At 35.4% G+C, this 23,058-nt stretch overlaps 2 protein-coding genes and 1 long non-coding RNA gene across 3 annotated transcripts; all 3 read right to left on the bottom strand.

Moving 5' to 3' along the window:
• Window positions 1–7,060: 7,060 nt before the first annotated feature.
• LOC122589548 (L-type lectin-domain containing receptor kinase IX.1-like) lies at window positions 7,061–9,049 on the bottom strand. The gene has a single exon (XM_043761845.1). The coding sequence runs from the start codon at window positions 9,047–9,049 to the stop codon at window positions 7,061–7,063; it is 1,989 nt and encodes a 662-aa protein (XP_043617780.1).
• A 7,706-nt stretch (window positions 9,050–16,755) lies between these two features.
• Window positions 16,756–17,475, bottom strand: LOC122583267. The gene is made up of 2 exons (XR_006321315.1): window positions 17,177–17,475; window positions 16,756–17,093 (listed from the first exon to the last, which is right to left on the bottom strand). It is a non-coding gene; the product is annotated as an uncharacterized LOC122583267 (long non-coding RNA).
• Window positions 17,476–21,327: 3,852 nt separating this feature from the next.
• Window positions 21,328–22,539, bottom strand: LOC122589536 (L-type lectin-domain containing receptor kinase IX.1-like). Its single transcript, XM_043761837.1, has one exon. It carries the CDS (start codon window positions 22,537–22,539, stop codon window positions 21,328–21,330), a length of 1,212 nt encoding a protein of 403 aa, XP_043617772.1.
• Window positions 22,540–23,058: the final 519 nt, after the last annotated feature.

Raw genomic sequence — 23,058 nt, 5'->3', positions numbered from 1 at the left:
AAGCTTAGGAGGGGGCATTTGAGGAACAGGACCAAGTATAGATTCACCATCATGATTTTGAGGAGGCTGATGTCCTCTAATCATGGTCCATGCTTGCTTCCCAGCAGGATGAGAAGAGGAGGAACCCTGCTGAGGCAGATTCTCACGAATGGGAGTTGTGGATCTGATTTGACGTTTTGGAGTGATCGACCTCATTTGCCTATGAGGTAGATACTCCCTGTTGGAAATTGAGGATTGACAGTGCTGAGAGGGCACATGTCCTCTTTGAGGAGTAATAGACCTTGTTTGCTGATGAGGCAAATATCCTTGCTGAGGGGTTATAGGCCTTACCTGCTGATGAGGAAAGTGTCCTCGCCGAGGAGTGTCAGATCTATTTTGAGAAGGTTGTCTTCCCTTTTTAGGAGTAACATGCCTTAGATTTGATTTAGAGGGCATAGATTGAGATACATCATCAGCGTGTACAACCTTTGTAGGAGGTACTTGTTGGTGTCTTTCATCAGCGAACCTGACCCTTCTGTTTACTTGTTCTGACATAGAATTTGTATGAGAAGGTTCAAGTTGAGAAGATTTAGCACCAGAAAGTTGCTGACTGACATGATTATTCAGCTGAGGGATACCATAGTCATAGGGAGCAGCAATGGTGCTTCTTTTAAAAGGCTCAACACCTTTTATAGATAGAGGCTGAGGAGCAATAAGTACATACCCATCACTCGAGATATCTCCTTTAAAGGTTCTAGGTGGAGAATTTTGAATTCTCCCTTCATGTGGCATCATGCCAACGATAGGGAGATGGGAGAACATGTCAAAAGTACTGGTAGAAGTACTAGTACTTTTAGCATTTAAAGAAGAGGGATCACTGGAAGATGCTGAAGCTTTAGATTCCATCTCAGCATGATAGTCATTTTGTCCCTTGACAAAATACCACTTTTTCATTTCATCCAGTGAGATGGAAGATGAACAGGGTGGAGGAATGGAGATTTCAGGCTTTACATCATCATTAAAGGAGTCAGCGATAGAGGTAGCAGCATCAAAATTGCCACCAATTACCGCCTGTACTTGAGCAGGGACTTGTTCGCTCAAGCATTGATGATGAAATTTAGAAGCCTTTGACCAGGAGGTCACAATCTTCTTTAGATTAGAAACTTCAGCCTTGAGAGATTCATTTTCAAGTGGAAGTTTTTGAGTCATCAACTCATGAGATTGAAATTCAACATGAACATTTTTCAATTTCGTAAGTTTTTCAGATTTTTCACTCAACTCTACTCCAGCAGAGTTAAGTTTAGATTGAAGTTCAGCACGTAGACTTTCTACGAACTGAAGATCACAAGACAAAGACTCAATGATTTTGGTCTTGTCTTGATTTGAAGAAGAGAGAAGAGAGTGTACCTTTTTAACAGTGACGTTCACCCACTAACTAGAGGAGACTTGATCCTTGGTCAGAGCATCACTGTTAGCAAGAGCCATAAGGCACATGGCATAAACATAATCGTCATCATCAGAATCATCTAAGTCAGCCCAATCATGTTCTTCAGCAATTAGTCCTTTTGCGGGACCTTTATCCTCCGTTTCAGCAACCTTGGCCTTCAACTGATAATATTTGTTCCTATATTCATCAGCAGATTTGGAAGGATTAGTTTTAGAAGCAGCAGGATTGGGTAAGGAGACTCTGCACTCCTTCTGATAGTGGCCTTTCCTGCCACACCTCCAGCACTCTTCCTGTGATTTGTCAATAGGAGGTTTGAGGGGAGTAACCGTTTTGCGATTATTCCACCTTCTGGAGTATTTTCTTCCAGCAACCAGGGCAAAGCCCATGAAGTCATTAAACATTTCTTGTTTTTCTTCATCATCCAGCTCATTAATGAGAGTGTGAATTGATGCTGGAAGATTAGAGGTACTGGCACCATCATAGAGATCGATGGGCTCAGTAGAAACAAGAGCAATGGGGTCAGAAATTGGATGAGGAGAGATGCTGACAGAAGATGAAGAAGAGCCAGCATGTCTTTTGGCATCAGCAGAGGCTCGAATATTTTGAGCCAGTGCTCTTTCTTCAAATTGAAGAGTGCCAAAGAGTTCTTCAAGATCAAAGTCTTGGATTTTCTTCGTTGTACGAAGAGTTTGTCTTAAGTTTTGTCACTTAAGAGGAAGAGAGTCAATGAATTTGTGACATACCTCAAAGTTATCATGGGTAATGCCAACATTTGTCATATCATTGAGCAACCCTTTAAAGCGAGTGTAGGTGCTCTCAAGACTTTCATCGGGGAGGGAGAAGAAATTTTCATACGCTCTTTTTAAATCAATTTTCTTGATTTTAATCAGGTCAGCAGAACCTTCATAGGTGCTGACAAGTCTATCCCATACTTCTTTTCAAGAGGGATACTTGATGACTAGTTTCATGATTTCGGTAGGAAGAGTAACTATAATCATGTTTTTCAGTCTAGCATCAAGATTTACCAGCTTTCTTTCTTCATCTGTCCATTGGACCTTTGGTTTGACCAGGTCAGTGACTATCTCAAGAGCTTCAGGTGTAGCTCCTGGAGTCCTTTGGACATACATCGGTACATATGGACCCTTAGTTAATATGGTCATTAAATAGGGTTCCACACCAGCGATGTGTAGAAGCATCCTCTCCTTCCAAGAAGGCAAACAGATCTTGTTCCAATGATTTAGGAACGGTGGCTCTGATACCACTTGATGGTCCAAGAATGCACAACTTATGTTTTAGTTAAGTAGACAAGAAAGAAAGTAAGCAAGCAAGTAAATAACAAGAACAATGTAAAGTTCAATTGTAATACATCAATGCAAGGATAATCATATGTATCATTGATTAAACGATGAATACATGGTTGATCTTACACTTGAATTACAAGAATACAAAAGAACAAAGATAATTGCTAAGTCTAGACACACAAGAAACACTTAAGCAATTACAAGTGACACACACTTTTAAGGTGGCAAAACGCACTTCATACAATGTGGCTGTGTTGCTTTATATAGAGGAAGACTTGGGGCAACACAGCCTGCTTTGATTGTGACTTGATGGTGGTTGTCGACTTCCTATTGGCTCATGGTACTTGAATCATGTGCCCATAGTCTTCTATACCAAATCGGGTAAGAGAGAGAGAGAGAACCCTTGCTTTGGTCCCAACATGTACATTTGCCATTCAGGGTAAATTACAGTTGGTTAACCACCATGTGACCTTTTTGTCTTTATGTAATTTGAATATTTCGCGCCATGACAAACTTAGATCAGCATGCATCCCGTTGAAGACGTCTCTTCATCTGCTGATGAGTTGTTAGAGACTTGCTGACAACGTGTGTCAGTTTTCAAGTCTCCTTCAACGAATCCCAGACTTAACATATATGTATATACATATATATATAGGGGTGAGTTATTTTGAGAACTCTTTAAAAAATAAAACTCAGGAACCAATCTGGACCACACATTATTTTCATCTTTCTCTTTTTTCAATTAAATAATAAAATTCACCCAAATCATTCAAAATGTTCTAACTCACAAACCGTAAATCGTTAGACGAAACAAAAAGCATGGGTAGTCTTAAAATTTCGTCCTCTTTCATTAGAGATCCAATTCGGTATACTTTTGACGACTTTTTAATTTTCGTTTTTTTTTTTGTAGTTACACATAACTTACACATGGGTAGGTTGAACTTACACATGTGTAGGTTGAACAAAAATTGTAATTCGGAACGGGCTTCGCCCTTAAGGATATTCATAAACCAAAGCTAGTGGGGGTGATAGGTCATAGAGGGTGATAGGTCATTGGGTGATAGGTCATCAAGGGTGATAGGTCATAGGGGGTGACCAGTAAGGGGTGATCTACCTAACGGGCTCCGCCATGGACTGACGGGCTCCGTCCTTGGCCACCATGGCTCTGCCATAGATTGATGGGCTACGCCCTTGACCGTCATTGTTGTGTACATATGTTCATTTACTAATTTACATGTGAAAACAATGATCCTACACATGTGTAGGATGAACGTGATGAGAAAAAAAATGAAAATTAAAAAGTCATCAAAATTATATCGAATTGGATCTCTAATGAAAGAGGATGAAATTATAAGACTACCCATATTTTTTGTTTCGTCTAACGATTTACAGTTTGTGAGATAAAGCATTTTAAATGCTTTGAGTGAATTTTCTTATTTAATGGAGGAGAGGGAAAATATAAGAAAATGAATGGTCCAGATTGGTTCTTGAGTTCTTTTTTTTTTAAGAGTTCTCAAAATAACTTTCCTATATATATATATATTAAAAGAGTAAGAATCCTAGCATTTTAAAGTCCTCTTCAAAATTAAACCTATTTTAAAACATTGCCACCTAGGATTACATCATATGTGTCATCTCCATAATTTTTTACAATATTTATCTTATTTATATATGTCAAAAAAGAATTTAAATATTAAAATAAAGACTAATATACAAATACAAAATTAAAAATATAATAGTTTAACTTTGGATATACGTAGGATTTCCTACAAGTACATTAAACTAAATAAAAACTTTATATACACATAATTATAAGAAAAAATTATAAAATCAAATCCTATATCAAAATTAAAGCACGTACATTAAAAAAAATAACATAATCAAATCCTATACCAAAACTAAAACAGGTATAAACTTAACATATATTTTTAAATTTGGAAATTATGTATTTATCAAAAACATATAACTTTTTATGAAAACCTATAATTTGTGTTTTTATCCTTTTTCTTATTCGATGGGTGAGAAACTATTTTCTTTTTATGTTTTATACGGGTTTTTAATATTAAAAATATTTACAATTTTGACTTTTTTTTCAACTTTTTTACCACGCGCACATCGTGCCGGGTAAAAGACCTAGTATATATATATCTATATAATTATTAAAAAAGTAGTAATCCAAGCTTTTTAAAGACATCTTCAAAACTAAACCTATACTAAAAAGTTGCCACATAGGATTTTACCTACATGGGATCTCTATGATTTTTTTACAATATTTATATATCTTTAATCAAATTAAATATCAAATACAAAAATAACTTATTACTTTAAAGTTAAATACAGTAAATATTAAAAAAATAAATGAAACTATATAATACAAAATTAACAATGGAAATCCTGTTAATTTAAAAAAAAAAAGCATCGTACGTGTATGGGGAAAAAATATGGCATCTCTATGATTTTTTTACAATATTTATATATCTTTAATCAAATTAAATATTAAATACAAGAATAACTTATTACTTTATAGTTAAATACAGTAAATATTAAATAAATAAATGAAACTATATAATACAAAATTAACAATTGAAATCCTGTTAATTTAAAAAAAAAAAAGAAGCATCGTACGGGTATGGGGAAAAAAATGCAATCTTGGAAGTTATATCATGAAATCTCAAGATTATAGAGAATTATATATTTCAAGTTTTAGTAGTTGATATTGTTTACAAATTGCATTAATATAAAAACTATATATTTGTTTCTCAAATTTGTATATATTATTTTGAATGATACAAGAACGAGCAACACCCCATGGAATTATAGCAAAAGTATTTAAGATCAATCTAAACCAACCATTTGAAACTCTTTCGTGACATAGTTTTATTATACATTATAAATATAATTGCATAACCATAAAATATAATTGCATAACCATAAGTTTATTGAGTATGTTGTCTTTTGTTGATAATATTATTGATCTTTTACATTATAAGTAACGAGTGAGAATGACTTGATATGATTTGAAACTTTATGTTAACTAGCTTTATCACTATTTGTGATTTGCAAGTGATAGTTGTTTACCAATCCTAGGACGGAGCCACAAAGAAAAAAAATTGGAATACAAGTGATTGTCGTTAATGTTTTTTTTTTTAGAAATATCTTATGAATTGTGTATAATTTAGAAATATCTACCAAATGGTTATGTATAATATGGTGATATAACAATAAAAACAACAAAACATCATGAACCAATCATGAATGCATGTATATCTGAACTTTTATTTTTAAGTTTTTTTGGACACTAATTATAACAGCTTGCGCATCGCGCGGGTAAAATACCTAGGATTAAAACAGTAAGAATCCTGGTCTTCTAAAGCCTTCTTTTAACTTAATGTTAGCTTTAAAAATTGCCACATAGGATTTTGTCTTACGTGGCATCTTCATAATTTTTTTACTATATTTATCTTAAATTAAATACATTACTAAATTTTAAATACATAGAAACTATATAGATACAATATTTAAAAAATAAGTTACGTACGTAAATAAAAAAAGAAGCACCCTTTGTATGAAAATTTAGATCCACTAGATCTAAATTTGGTAAACATATTTGGCAAACTGTTTATGGATTGTGATCATTCACATATTTGCTATATACAACATAAAATTGATTTCCACAAGATAAACCTGTAGATTAACTATTTACTAATGTATAAAATAACTTTTTTAACTAGCCGCGCATCGCGCGGGGTAAAATACCTAGTGTGTATATATATATATATGTTTGATTTTTTTTACGATTACATTTTATTTCTTTTGATCTGACCATATATAATTAGGATTTATATTTTCTCAAATATATTAAGTGGCATCTGAGATGGAATGACTATGTAGAGGTAACAAGCTTCCACATATATAAGCCATCAATCGGGTGCCTTCGATCTACTTCGTACATTTAGTCGGGTTTTTAACATACAATATATAGTAGCTTGGTTCCCATTATAACCTTTTGACCATAATTCATTATGTTATGACAGCACTTTATGTTTTTTAATTATATGAAAAGTATCCTTTATTTAAAATATTGATCAATCATCATATACAACATTTCATTTGCAAGAAAATTTTCAAATAACTAACACTCGTACATGAATTAAAATCCAAAAAACACCTTCTACAAACACGTAAAATCTTCAAGTGACTACAAATTACATTATTTCAAATCAATCATTTATTCTAAATACATGTACTATATATACAATTACATGAACTCACATCAAACATATGCATGCCAAGTACATTGAAGATATAAATAAATACCTTTAATTAATTACATTTAACTGAAGAGCAACTCAGCTGGAGACGAATTTGCTGATACAGTGAGCTTTGACTGAAGCATGATAGAACCAGTAGTACTTGAAGAATAATCACCAAATTCTGAAAGAGACGGAGGTGCGTTCAAAGTGATTTTTGGCATCTTTAGTGGGAGTATGGGAAGGGAAGCTTCGGAGTTCAATACTTGAATGGCTTGCCTCATTGTTGGCCTTTGGTTTGCGTGAGGGTGTGCACACCATAACCCAACAATCACCAACCGCTCTATTTCTTCTGTGTAGTCTGACCCGAGAGACCGATCAAATGCTTCTAGTATACTCCCAGTCCCATAGAGATCCCAAACCCATTCTACTAATTTTACTTGTCTTTCTTGAGCCTTGTTATCAATAGATTTTCGCCCACAAGCTATTTCAAGTGCTACAACTCCAAAGCTATATACATCGGATCCTTTGCTTGCTTTGCCAGTCACCACATATTCGGGAGCCATGTAACCCAATGTCCCAGCCAACATGGTTGTCTGGGAGCCTTTCTCGTGGTCAACCAACTTAGCTAAACCAAAATCACCAAGCCTTACGTTGAAATTTGAGCCCAACATAACATTGCTCGATTTAATATCCCTGTGCAAAATACATTCTTTGCATTCTTCATGAAGATACAACAAAGCAGAGCCCAAGCCATATGCAATTCTTTTCCTCTTGTCCCATGTCAACAAGCTTTTCTGCTTAAATAGATGTAGATCTAAGCTCCCATTTTCCATAAACTCGTAAACAAGCAGGAGCTCGCTTTTCTCATGGCACCAGCCCTTGAGTTCCACCAGATTTTTGTGCCTCAATCGGCTAATTATTTTAACTTCCGCAGTATACTCCTTGATCCCCTGTTGAGAAGTCTTGGACACCCTTTTGACCGCGATATACGTATCACTATCTTTCAGAAAACCTTTATAAACCCCTCCAAAACCTCCCTCCCCAAGCTTGTTTGTTTCTGCAAAACCACCCGTTGCCTGAAGAATTTCGTTGTAAGAGAATCTTTTTGGTCCAGTGCCATGTTCGAAATCTTTGTTCATATCCGCATCATATCCCATCTCATGTCTTCTGTGTTTCCTCCTCCATAAATAATAAAACACAATAATAGTGGAAAACAAAAGTACAGCAACTAATCCAACTATTAATCCTAACTTATGACCTGGCCCATTTTTTGGGGCAGGGCCTGGTGGTGGTGTCTTGTGTTCAGCAACCTGTAGATTTGAACTACTAAAACTCCATGATAATAATGTAACTTTCTCAAACCGAAGTCCGCCTCCTGCTGAAAACCCAAAAATAACCCATTCGGGCAATTCATCCCTTAGATCAATGATGTGACTAAGGTCAATTACACCATATAGATCGTCAGTGACAGAAACACCAAGGTTTTTCAAAACAGAATCATACGTTATGCTAGCTTGACATTGTGCTCCTTTTGTTATATTGATCGACCATTTCCTGAACACGCGAGACGTAAGAGAGTTTACATTGATGCCTGCATGATGATCTAAATCGGTAAACTCTGCTGGATCCCAATTTCCATTCGTGTAAGTATCAAACTCCACTGCAACAAATAAACTTAAATTTTTGTAGGTGACGTTAGCAACCGGAAGACCCAGGGCTCCACCGATTGTTGCTACTGAATTATTCTCAGCAAGGAAGAATGTGAGCCCATCGGCATAAATTGGATCAATTGTATCTGACTCGATCACGAATGAGAAATTGGTAGAAAAGCTGGCTAGGTTTCCAGAGGTTTTGTCCCAAAGATGAAGTAAACTGTTGTAAATCCCCCGGCCTGCTGTATAACTTCTATCAGGAATCAATTGCATTCCGTCGGTAGTGATAAAAGCATCAGCCATAGTAACTATATCAGTGTTCTGATTTAGTGGACTGAGATTTGGAAAATCAAAACTGAGTGAATCTGCTTTATGAGGGATGATCAACACAAGAAGAAAGTATATTAAGATGGCCATATATGATGTATGACTATGGAAAATTGCAAGCTTTTTTGTTCTTATTAATTAGCTAGGTAGTATTGTTATAAGCACTTTCTTCTTATAAACATCATATGTACGTTGCCTAATAAAAAACTTATATTTCAGTCTCTTTTGAATCTTCAGACACTTCAAAATCGTTTTCAGACTCACTACACACATGAAATTTCGACAACTATATGTATACCTTACTATAAATCAAGTTGATTTCATCTGTCATTTTTGTTTGAAAGCCATACTCTATCTAATACTCTAATTATATTCAAAATTTATTTCTTAATACAATTTGGTATTAAAACATAAGATTGTGTTTCAACGTTTACTTTTACCAAATCCAAATTTCATCCTATTTTGTTTGCATTCGTCATCGCATCTTGCCATTTAAGTACCCACAAGTTAGATGATCCATATAGCTTCTAAAGTTTGACGATCGATCTGCTAATTAAGTTATCCGTTTGACTCCACTGAAAAGTCCCTCTCTCAACCCATTCAAACTCACCACAATTTACATGTGGGCTTCTTGGTCTCTAGTCTCTACATGTAAATTAAGGATTTTATGAATTGTCAAAGTATGTACGTGGGTAAACTTATATGTATCCATCCTTTATTAATCTACGATGGCTTTTTTTCTTATCTTCCTATCTACTCGTATTAATAAGAACAGCCTTAGTTTTCAAGTGATGACATGATAATTAATTAAATATTTAGTCTTAATTGTTAGTCTTCTAAGTGTTTTCATAGTGCATTTTTTCTTATAGTTTAATATTTAAATATTAAATTATTTCTTATGATTAATCATTGAGTGATTCTGTAGCTGGAGATAATTACTAATTATATATAAACTTTTGAGAAGTCTTTGGCGACCTCTGCCATCATGGATTTGTTGGATAATCAAAGGATTGAAACGAATTGAAACAAACTTGTATTATTGAATCAAAGTAGTATGTACAACAATCTGTTGTCCAAATCGAATGAAAAAACTGACTCCTAACGACCTATTTATACTTGTCTATTATGGCGGTTTTCTCCCAATCGACATGATCCTTCAGAAAATCATCTCTCTTCTTCAATCAGTGTGTCGCTTGGTAGAAGAGAGGCGTTGCTCTGTTTTTCGTGTCCATACCCATTGCTACGAACTGACACCCTCGTTTCTTTGTTATGGCCCAAATAGACTTACAGACTTGTACATAATTGAACGCTACATTATCATCTTATTTACAATAATTAAACTTAAACTAATATTTAGTTTATATATTTAACACTCCCCTTAAACTAAATATAGTTTAAATGAGGTCTTCATCTTCATCCTTGTAACTCGAGTATAGGAGCATTGGCTCGTCATCTTCATACTGAATCAGATTTGCCTCAACCCTTTCAGTATTTCATTTTGAACATGGAATAAGTACCTAGGAATATAATAAACTATGCACGAATGTTTATGTTTTGTAATGAACTACCTGGATGTTTATTGTATGTAATGAACTTTCAAATCTCGGTTATTGGATAAACCCGGGTGTATGTGGCAACCATATAAGCTGCCACTTGTAAGTTTTTGATTGGTCGAATACATTCAATAACTTGGATTTTGAAATTTCATTACATACAATAAATATCTAAGTAGTTCACTACACAATGTAGACATTCGTGCATAGTTCATTACATTTCTAATTACTTATCTCTTTTGGACATTCATTACTAAAATGCCCAAGTTCATTGCATTTGAAACACTTCACGTTGCTCTTGTCCCGTTGTGCTAGACCATCGCCTTGACTTCTCCCGGACCCCCGGCCTCGTCCAAAGTCTTTCTGGTTTGAGTTTCCACAACCGCAATGCTCACACTTATGGTGTTTATCCTTCTCCTTAGTGTCTTCCTTTATATATAGAAGTTACTAGACATATCTTCCTCGTTAGTTTGCTTCTTTGTGCGTTTTTCGAAAGCCTTTAGTCTCCCTACAGCCTCTTGGATGCAAATTGCTCAATTGCTGCTACTATTTTAATAAACCTTTCGGTCACCGAACTTATAAGTTTGCGAATCTGTCTTTTTTCATCCAAAGTATGTCCAAGACTGCTCGCTTGTGAAGCAATCTCACTAATCTTTCTCGCATAGACATCGAGTAGTTCATTTGCACCCATCTTTAAAGGTTTAAAGTCTGTCTCAAGTGTCTAAACGCGTGGTTCCTTAACCCTTTCAATTCCCACGTGTCGAACCTTTAATGATTCCCAAATTTCTTTTGCCAAAGTAAGGCTTGCAATTTGCAAAACCATATTTTCTGGAATTGCTAACATTGCAATTGCCATGCTGTTTTTCTTTTGATCAACTTCAGCGTCGTCTGTTGGTTCAACTGCTTCCCAGATTCCATGGACATTAAAATTTTCTCTAATTTTTACTGCCCAAATTGTGTAATTCGTTGAATTAAGAACCGGGCATTGGAAAGTCATTGATGTTCCACTGTCCTTCATAAGCTCGTTGTTGTTTTTCTTGGATCCGCTGTCTGCAATTCTCTTATTTTTCTTCATAGTTTCTTTGATTTCTGGGTGTTTCATCAAACCCGCCTCGCTGTTGAAAGTAAAATCCGCCTTGCAAATGATTGTCACTTCCGCCTCTTGCTAATGACAACTATGTCCGCTATTGACAATCAAACCCACTTCTCCGCTGTTGATCTAGATCAATCCCGCTATTCCGCAGTAATAATCAAAACCCGTTACCCCGCTATTGATTATCAATCCTGCTAATCCGCTGTTGATCTTATATTACTTTAACCCAATCTTCTAAATCCGCTTGTTTTTGTACTTTGTTTTTTTTTTCTAAATTAAACCCACTTGACAAAATAAAACTATACAAAATCGCTCTGTTAAATAGAACCCTTTAATCTCTCTCTGTTAAAAGATCGCTCAGATCAATTTTCCTTTTTCCTCGAATCACAAAACCGCTCTAATGCCACTGTTGGATAATCAAAGGATGTATTGGAATGAATTGAATAAACAAACTTGTATTATTGAATCAAAGTCGTATGTACAACAATCTGTTGTTCAAATGGAATGAAAAAACTGACTCCTAACGACCTATTTATACTTGTCTATTATGGCGGTTTTTCCCAATCGACATGATCCTTCAGAAAATCATCTCTCTTCTTCAATCAGTGTGTCGCTTGGTAGAAGAGAGGCGTTACTCTATTTTTTTGTGTCCATACCCATTGCTACGAACTGACACCCTCGTTACTTTGTTATGGCCCAAATAGACTTATAGACTTGTACATAATTGCACCCTACATTATCATCTTATTTACTATAATTAACCTTAAACTAATATTTAGTTTATATATTTAGCAGGATTAAAATGTTGATGGATTAGAGATTATTGTTGATATTGGCATGAAGGAGGTAATTTAATTGGTTATGTTTTTACTTTTTTCAACATGTACATGCTTCTAATAAAAGTTATTACACCATAAAATGGTGTCATTTACATTGGCTTCTTTCTGAAAATATGACTGCTGGAAATTATGGTCCGATGATCGAGTATTAATCATAACTTCAAGGTTAATTAAGGATATGGATACACCTTATATACTTAAGATTGGGGTCCAATGGCTTTTTCACATTCTAATCATGTATGCATTAATGCTTAACTTCCTATGGATCTGCATTTGAACTTCTCTGAAGTAGGGAGTCATCAGTCGACCGGTTTTTTATTAGATTTAACCCTATAACCTTGTTCTTCACTTGATTATTCTGTTATCAGATTGTTTATGCTTTCCAAGTTTCCAGACACATAAAGTTAGGAAGAACACTCTTAAATATCTTGAACGCTTAACACATGTATCATAGAGATCGGATCCCAAATCTGTTCTGAATGCATCTCCAGGGGTTTTGTACCATTATATTTATACCTGTGGTCAGTGAAATATTTTTATGACCAAAATAACTTAAAAATTAGACCAAGGCTTGGCCACTTGTTTTGGTATAAGCGTGTTATAATTAATTAAGGCTTTTCCGAGAACAAGTACTTGATGAAGGTAATCTGGTTGACTTTGGACAGATCTGCAGATATTGCTCACCTGAGACTTTAATTAGGACAGCTTTTTGCAATTTAGCAAGACCATAAGCTTCCTGCTGCGAATGAGTATTGGATTATCTTCAGCCAAATTACAACTTACGGCATGTATTATGGACCATGGAGCAATGTGGAGTCGTTTTAACATGCTGCAAAAGAGTCACGGTCATCTTCAACCAGAGTGTTAAATTAAGGGCCCGATTGCGAGTGTACTTAGCCTGCAGACCTTCAAACCTAACCTTTGAAAACCACTTCCGTCCTAATTTTTACTACAAGACAATTCACCTTTAAAATATACCAAAAACGACATCTTCGACAACAAAGGACTCTCTAGCAACTGCATTTAACCCCAACACAAAATGACTGACCATACCGATCTTCTTACAAACACAATCAAAATACAACATTATAGTATTTTAACAAAAATGGCACACATAACTGTAACAAACTAATCAACACAGCCATGATTCAAGATATGAACATATAAAAACCTATAACATATGTAATCCACGGCTCAGCTTTTCACCATGCCTTTTCCCTCCCTTTGGCCATCCTTAGCTTGTAGCTATATCCATAACATCTATAATAGTAAGTGAATGCACCTAGCTAGATAGGTACATAAATTTACAGCCATAAACTGCAAAGATCCATTCAGCCATATAGAATGCATCGTCTTTCTCTTAAACAGGGAAATCACACAACTATGTCGATCCTACACATATAACAAGTAATTCATACAGCAGGTAATCAGCCAAAGAACATTCATATGAGCCTCATAATCATATAAAGCCTCTTGCACGTATGTAATCTGACGCTAGAGTCTAGAGTAGACAACCACCCCATTCATTTAGCTAAGATAGTCACTTTCACTTTTACTAACATCAAAACAATCCTCTTTTAAGTCGTGACAGGTTTAACTTTTTTAAAGTAAACCTAGTTATCAGCTTCATTAGAGCAACCAAAACCGAGCAAACTTCGATGGAGTTACTCAACATGATTTTAACCACTCCAATAACATTTTATCAATCCACTTATGTCAAGCAGTCAATAACGAGTTAGTCTCGAATATGATCCGTGTAAAAATCAGGAGACTATACATATAATCAAATTTTGTATAAAACTCACGTATAACTCAAAACTTGCTTTTATACAAACAACCTTTACATCAAAAATCCATATTTCTAGTGTAAACAGCGATATCGATTGATACTAACCTCACTTGAGACTCAACTTAAATATTTGACCAGTTTGACTTAAAAGTCAGACTTCAATACTACTACTACTAGTTTACTCATAATTGATAATTTATCCTGCCATCTTACGTGTTCTGACACCAATTTAATCATCAATATTGTCATCAAATGAACCCTCTCAAACTAATTAATGTTAATCCGTATTATATATTTTATCAAATATTGAATTAATGTTGACTACACATAGAGTAAACGATGGCAACCAATGAATGACCCACATATCGAATTTATTTCGGTGACAATTTGCATCGCCACTGTCATTGAGTTCGTTGCAATTAATAGGAATTACTAGTTTGAAAAAGAGTAGTATAGTTTGAAAAACTTGTAGGTTATTGTATTGAATTGTTATTAATAGGGATTACAAGAGGTTATAGAGTAGCCTAAATCAATACAAGGAAACTAATGTTATGAAAACTTGATAAATGAAAACTAATCATATGTCTAATACGCCCTAACAAGCTAAGGCCGTTGTGCGACTCTTAACTTGGATCGCAGATAGTTTTATATAGAAAACCTACAAACTCCCAAGAGAAAACCCGTAGAGTGGGTGAAACTCCAAGAACAAGAGAAAAGACTAAACTTTCATTTAATTCATTCATTTCCAATTCAAGGCTACGTACAATAATATATAGTGAAAAGAAATGTGAACTACTTAATAACTAACTCTGCCCAATACTCTAAATAAAAGGAAAATATGCATGTAATTTAACTAAACGTGGCAACATAGAAACTAAATTTAAAGCAAGGCAAAACTGAAAAGAACGTGGGCTTAGACTTCTTCCATAATCTTTGAAGCATGGTGCAGACACGTAACAATACTCCGCGCCTCAAAACAAGCCTTGTCCTCAAGGCTTACAAGTTTGTATCTCGGTTTCCATGGTGGCTCGTGTCCGAGTTAGATAAAAACAAACTTGGGCAGTTTCCATTCGGGACCAGGAGGAAACGTCACCAAACAAGGACGATGAAGTTCCCGACCCTTGTACAATGACAAGAAACGGTTGTTGTGGCTTACATTTATGGCAGGTGAACTTTTGGTTTTAGGGGCTGGTTGGCAAGGTCGATTGGTGAGGTTGGAGGCTGGTTTTGGTGACCTTTTAGAGGCAGATTTGGGTGAGACTTTTCGCTTTGACGAGGGGATTGAAGTGGTTCGTTTGGGGCTATTTTTCGGGGAAACCTGATGTGTTTTTTGGTTGTGGATGGTGGTTTGTTGGTGTATGCTTGTGGCTCTGTTGGCAATGATGGTGGAGGTGCTTGCGGTGACTGATGGCTTGAGGGACTGTCAGAAACAGCCTCATGTTTAGGCGTAGCATTAGTGAACTTAGCGGTTAGAGCGGACAACGAGGGAGTTTGGGTGGCGTCGTCGGTGTCAGTCTTGGTGAAAACAACCACAAGTTTGGCTGTTAAGGCGGTTTGAGAGGTGACAAGTTGCACGGTGGTTTCTAGTGCGGTGTTAAGGGAAGTCATGGTAGTGTTCAACTTTTCCATACTTTCGGCTAAGGAAGCCATGGAACCTTGTGGTTGAGTAAGTGTAAGAGGCATAGTTCGATGCAATGAAAGCACCAATTGATAGGTTTACGGAGAAAACCTACAAACTCCCAAAATAAAACCCGTAGAGTAGGTGAAACTCCAAGAACAAAAGACAAGAAAAAGACTAAACTTTCATTTAATTCATTCATTTCCAATTCAAGCCTACGTACAATTATATATAGTGAAAAGAAATGTGAACGGCTTAATAACTAACTCTGCCCACTACTCTAAATAAAAGGAAAATATGCATGTAATTTAATTAAACGTGGCAACATAGAAACTAAATTCAAAACAATGCAAAACTGATACGAACGTGAGCTTAGACTTCTTCCATAATCTTTGAAGCATGGTGCAGACTCGTAACAATCGCAACAACAAAAACCGATCTGATGATAAGGCCTTCATAAAAACATCAGCAATCTAATCATGTGAATATATTAACTTTACTGACAAACTTCCTTGTGCAACCTTCTCTCATACAAAATGAAAATCAATTTCTACATGCTTTGGGTCTGTTTGGCAATGGGATTTTAAGAGCTTTTAAGGGTTTAAAAGCCCTTAGCTTTTAAAAATAAGTTTCTTTAAAAATTATAACCCTGTTTGGTAGTACATAAGAAATTAAAAGGCCCAGCCCCGAAAAACTCTTAAAAGCCCCAAAAGGTCTTTAAAATAAAAGCTCGTAGGAAAAGAGTTGAAAAAAAAGCCCCAGCCCCTAGCCCCTAGCCCCTAGCCCCTAGCCCCTAGCCCCTAGCCCCAACCTTAAGCTTCAACCCCAAATCCTTAACTACAGCCCCAACTTCAAGTTTTTGTGCCAAACATACCCTTTGTATGAGCATGAAAGACGGGATTAGTTGACAAATAAGTAGTGCCTAGATTGTCACACCACAATGTTGGAGTCACTACAAGAAATTTGTGTTTTGGGGCGACAAAGTCACTTTTGTTGTCCCCAAAAGCCTTTTGTGACGACAAGTCACTAATATCTCAAAAGTTAACCAAAAATCCTATAATATAAATAATAATAACAATAATAATAATATATGTAAATAATACTCATTGAAATCTAACAGCGGTGCCGGTTAAAGGTAGCAGTGGCAGTAGTGGTTGGCTGTGGTGGTGTTTGAGGGCAGCCGCGGTGGAGAAAAAAGCGACAGCAATGATGGTTGGCTGTGATGGTGGTTGGTTGTTGTCACTATAAATATAACAAAGATAACAAAATTAGTAACAAAACTTAATTAAATTACATATTAATACCACTATAGAACAAACCCTTACATGAAAAAGAAGAAATGAAGGTAGAAGAGGATAGGAGTAGCGGGGGAAGAAGGCAACGACGGTGATAGTTGTGGTGGGTTGAGCGGCGGAAGACAGCAAACGCGGTTAGAGGTTGTCGTCGGAGATGAGAGTCGACGTGGGCTGGAGGGCGGCAGGGGGTGGGTTTAAGGTGGGTGTGAGTTGCGACTTGTGAGAAATGAGAGGATAAGAGTTTTTGGGGAGAAATGAAAGGATAAGAGTGGAGAGAGATTTGGGTTTTTTTTTTTTTTTCATTTGTGTATGAATGTGTTCAAATTTTCTAAAGGTAAATGGTGGGAAGTTCAAAAGTTTTGGGATAAAATGGAGGGATAAAGTATAAGTAATATGAATATATAATTTGTTTTGTTAAAAAAATTTTAGTTACTTGTATAATACGGAGTATATGGTATTACTGATTGTTGATATCTATTAAAATTTTACTTTTCAAAATTTGTTTATGAATTAGTATTATTATGATTATGAGTTTATTATTAATGTTTATTAATAATACTAATATTATTTATTTATTAATAGTCAGACGGTATTCGACATCAAAAACACGTCACCGTATAGTGGTGAAGCTCTGTACATAACCTAAACTACGAGATGTAGACCATAAGCCATTAAGTGATTCAGAGAAAAAAACACACGAACTTGTCACTCCTAAAAGTTGAACCCAAAACCTATGGAAAATCAATGATGCATATGCAACTTGAGCTATTATTATAAGTTTACTAATAATATATATATATATATATATATTTGTTATTTATATATATACATTTAATCCATTAATGCATGACTATGGTACATCACTTATTTGTTATTTATTGAAAGATTTTTATCAGATTAGAAATATTATCTTGAATTATATACTAATATAATTGAAAATTTTAAGAATGAAGTAATTCATATTGTAATAGTATAATATATAGTGAAGGTTCACAACATTTTCAATTATTATTAAAAATAAATAAAATAAAAAATTTAAAGTGTAATTATTAATCTAATTATTATTTTGAGAAATGTTAAAAAGTGTAAACTAATGATGTGAGTTTATTAGGCCTTTATACTCGTTTGTTATCTCATATGGGCCCATATTGGGTCATGTGTGTTCTTCATTCGTTTGAATGGGCTTGTCGGGTCTTTAAATCTGTTTGTTATATGACATGAGCTTATTGGGCCTTTACACTCGTTTGTTATCATATATGGCCCCATATTGGGCCATGTGTGTTATTTATTCGTTTGAATGGGTTTATCGGGTCTTTAAAACTGTTTATTATATGATTTGAGCTTATTGGGCTTTTACACTCGTTTGTTATTTCATATGGGCCCATATTGGGCCATGTATGTTCTTCATTCATTTGAATTGGCTTATCGGGTCTTTCAACCTGTTTGTTATATGATTTGAGCTTATTGGGCCTTTACATTCGTTTGTTATGTCATATAGGCATTGGGCCATGTGTGTTCTTCATTCGTTTAAATGGGCTTGTCGGGGTCTTTAAACATGTTTGTTATATGGTGTGAGCTTATTTGGGCCTATTGGGCCCATTACGTTCATCAATGGGCCATATGTGTCGTCATTTACTTGAATGGGCCTAATGGGCCAATTATGTGTTCGCTTGGACCTAACGGGCCAAATAGGTACATAACTTGTGTATACGAGCATGTTGTGCCCAATACGTTTATCAATTGTGTTAATGGGCCATACGTGTCTGTCTTTCACTCGAATACGCATATTGGGTCTTAAACCTCGTTTGTTATCTCATGTGGACTTAATAGGCCCAATATGTGGGTCTAATAAGCCTATCGGCCGACATAACTTACTACTCTCTCCGTCCCAATTTAAATGTTCAAATTTGAGTTGCTGAGTTTTTTTTCTTCTAATTTTGATTGTAAGTATGTGTGTTTGTATAACATAATATTTAATGAAAATTATATCAAAGAAAATACATCGAAAAATCAATCTATTCATATATTTTACATCAAATATTATATAACAGAAACAAAAAAATACGCTCAAAATTGCGAATAATTAAAATAGGACATTTCAATTGGGAAGGAGGAATACGTATTATTCATTTTTCTAAAGTTAATAATTATTAAACGAATTAACACTTTAAAAAATGGTTAAACAAATTAATAGTTAATGTAATATATTAATAAATAATGAAAACACTTAAAAAAAATTTGTGTTATACACTTAATAAAATTATAAAGCAGCATGGTTGGATCAGTGGTAAACACCATTGTCTCTGGAGATAGAGGTCATGAGTTCAATCCTCATCCCATGCAAAGGTTGGAGGGCCTTTTCTACCATTTAGGTAGAAACTGGAAGCAGTCTCTTTACTTATGTAGAGGTAAGGTCTGCCTACATCTTAACCTCCCCCATACACCGTCGAGGTATTGAGACTCAAAACCTGCAGAAGGCGGCACTGAGCAGTTACTTACTTACTTAATAAAATTATATTTTACAATTAATACTTATTTATACTTCAATATAATTTTTAAGACGAAGTAAAAACATATTATAATTATATAACTGTTTTTGTGACGACTATGTCGTCCCTAAGCATTGGAGGGAAATATTTCGTTATGTACGGAAGTGAAATTTTCAAATTTTTTGGGAAATATATTTGGGGACGACTTTGTCATCCCAAAAGTCGTCCCTAAAAGTATGGCGGGAAATTTTTGTTTAGGCGGAAAAACGGAAAAATAAAAAAATAAAAGAAAAAACATTTGGGGGCGACTTTTGTGACGACAAAGTCGTCCCCAAATTTTTTTTTTTACTTTTTTAGTCAAAGTCTTGAAATTTTTCGGTTTCAACAAAAATTTAATTCAAAAAGAAATTCCAAAAATATTTAGGGATGACTTTTGTGACGACAATGTCGTCCCCAAATCTTTTTTTGACTTTTTTAGTCCAAGTCTTGATTTTTTTGTCGTTTAGCGGCTTTTTCGTGACGACATTTGTGTCGTCCCTAAAAGATTCGTCCCTAAAAACCAATTTTCTTGTAGTGAGTAGTCTGCATAGGAATGCGCAATTCTTGAAGAAGAGATTGAAGCCATGTAAGTTCGGCAACAGTGTTAGCCATAGCCTTGTACTCAGCCTTTGTGGATGACCGACATACACTTCGTTGTTTATTAGCAGACCAAGAGACATGATTGGATTCGAGATATATAGCAAATCCCCCCTCCCCTAGATCGATGGTCATCTAGGCAACCAGCCTAATCAACATCAGAGTAGGCATTAATAACATTGAAGGAGGCATTGGGATAAGCATGTAACTAAGTTGTTAAATTGCTAGAGATGTGTAACCCATAACCAGATGTCCCTTGTAAGTGACGAAGAATACGCTTAATAGCTAACCAATGATTCTGAGTTGGGGAATGCATGTATTGACACACTTTGTTCACAAAAAATCTGATATCGGGCCTAGAAAGAGTAGCATATTGGAGACCCCAACAATACTCCGGTATTTGACTAGGATTCAGATGGTGGCGGGGGTGAAGCTTAACTCACCGGAAAATGAAGTTATTGCCTGAATTCGATAAATTCCGGTGACTTTAAGGGCGGCACGTGGCGAAAATTTTTAGGGTTTCCTCGGTTTTTTAATCCGCTTCTAGTGTGGTGGTGGTGGTGGTGTATAATTTGAAGAGCTAAAGAGTAAATTGAAGTTGGCCGGATTGTATATGAATATCAGGGTTGTTGGTCAGAATTTTGGCCGGAAATGTGTCCAGAATTGATAATGGTCGAACTTAGCTCTGATAACATGAAAAATTGTAGGTTATTGTATTGAATTGTGATTAATAGGGATTACAAAGGCTATATTTATAGAGTAGCCTAAATCAATACAAGGAAACTAATATTATGAAAACTTGATAAATGGAAACTAATCATATGTCTAATATAGTTAACATGTGTCGTATATTATTTATGTAATTAAGATATAAATTTACAAAAAATTTCCAAATGACGAATACACATGCATGCATGAGCTAAAATCAAACATTTCCTTCGCTACAAACACGTCCTCGTATTAAATTTTCAATTGACAATCACAGGAATTCAAATCAAACATAGGATATTGAATATATATATATATATATAAATATATAAATACCTCCATTTACATTTAACTAAAGAGCAACGCAGCTGGAGAAGAAGTTGTTGATGATGTGGTGAGCTTTGAGGGAACTGTGTTAACACCCGACGTACCTGAAGAACTTTCACCCAATTCAGAAAGAGTTGGAGGGGAGTAAAAAGTAATTTTCGGCATCTTTGGTGGGAGTATAGGCAGGGAAGCTTCAGAGTTCAATACTTGATTGGCTTGCCTCATTGATGGGCGTAGGTTTGCATGAGGGTGTGCACACCATAACCCAACGATCAACAGCCGCTCAATTTCTTCTGTGTTGTCTAAGCCGAGTGACGGATCAACTGCTTCTAGAATACTCCCAGTCCCATAGAGATCCCAAACCCATTCTACTAAATTTACTTGTCTTTCCTGAGCCTTATTCTCGATGGATTTTCGCCCACAAGCTATTTCAAGAGTAACAACTCCAAAGCTAAATACATCAGATTCTTTGTTTGCTTTGCCAGTGATCATACATTCTGGAGCGATGTAACCCAATGTCCCAGCCAACCTGGTTGTCTTAGAGCTTTTGTCATGGTCAACCAACTTAGCTAACCCAAAATCACCAAGTTTTGCATCAAAATTTGAGTCCAACATAACATTGCTTGATTTGACATCTCTGTGCAAAATACATTCCTTGCAGTCTTCATGAATATACGACAAAACAGAGGCCAGGCCATATGCAATTCTTTTCCTCTTGTCCCACGTCAACAAGCTTTTCTTCTTAAAGAGATGTAAATCTAAGCTGCCGTTTTCCATAAACTCGTAAATAAGCAGCAACTCGCTTTTTTCATGGCACCAGCCCTTGAGTTCCACCAGATTTTTGTGTCTGAGTCGGCTAATTATTTTAACTTCTGCAGTATACTCCCTGATCCCCTGTTCAGAAGTCTTGGACACCCTTTTGACCGCGACATAGGTATCTAGATCTTTCAAAAAACCTTTATAAACCCCTCCAAAACCTCCCTCCCCAATCTTGTTTATCTCTGCAAAACCATCAGTTGCCTGGAAAATTTCGTTGTAAGAAAATCTTTTTGGTCCAGTACCTTGTTCGAAATCGTTGTTCATCTCTGCATCATATCCCACTTCATGTTTTTTGTGTTTGGTGCCCCACCAAAAATAAAAAAAAACAGCGATACTCGAAACAGAAAGTACAGCAACAACTAATCCAGCTATTAATCCCACCTTACTTGTTGATGGTCCCTGTTGGACTTTCATAATGTGAAAAACAAGTAAGAAAATCAGTCATTAGGGGGTAAAAAAACAATTAAATTTGAGATGTTTAAAATAATAAGGAAAACTGAAGGGCATTTAGGTATATCAAATTTATATTTGATAAGAAAGAAAAAAGAAAAAAGGGGGGGGGGGGGGGTTGCTTTATATAGTACTAGATGGATGTTCACGTCATGCGACGACAATGGTGGTAACGGTAGCGGTGTGGGGGTGGCAACAACTACTTGTGGTGATGGCAGTGGCGAGTAGTGCAGATTATTGATGTAAAAATTAATTGATATACATACAAGGGTTAGCATATTTATTTTAGAAGTTGAAGGATAAATGTTTTAAATTATTTGATTAAAGGCATTTTTGTTTGAACATTATTGGTAGTTGTTAGGTAGGGATAATTTAAGTACATTAATTCATGATTTGAGATCTAAAGGAGGTGAAATGCTTTATTTACAAATATAGATATAGGGGTGTGTTATTTTGATAACCCACAACAACAAAGAACATGAA

The sequence above is a fragment of the Erigeron canadensis genome, chromosome 1 (genome assembly GCF_010389155.1).
Source record: "Erigeron canadensis isolate Cc75 chromosome 1, C_canadensis_v1, whole genome shotgun sequence".
NCBI classification, from domain to species: domain Eukaryota; kingdom Viridiplantae; phylum Streptophyta; class Magnoliopsida; order Asterales; family Asteraceae; genus Erigeron; species Erigeron canadensis.
Note: the sequence above shows the minus strand (reverse complement) of the source record. Positions and strands in the feature narration are given on the sequence as shown.

Bases quoted from the DNA above. Each gene is read 5' to 3' on its own strand.
- LOC122589548 (XM_043761845.1), bottom strand. From the start codon at position 9,049: ATGGCCATCTTAATATACTTTCTTCTTGTGTTGATCATCCCTCATAAA.
- LOC122589536 (XM_043761837.1), bottom strand. From the start codon at position 22,539: ATGAAAGTCCAACAGGGACCATCAACAAGTAAGGTGGGATTAATAGCT.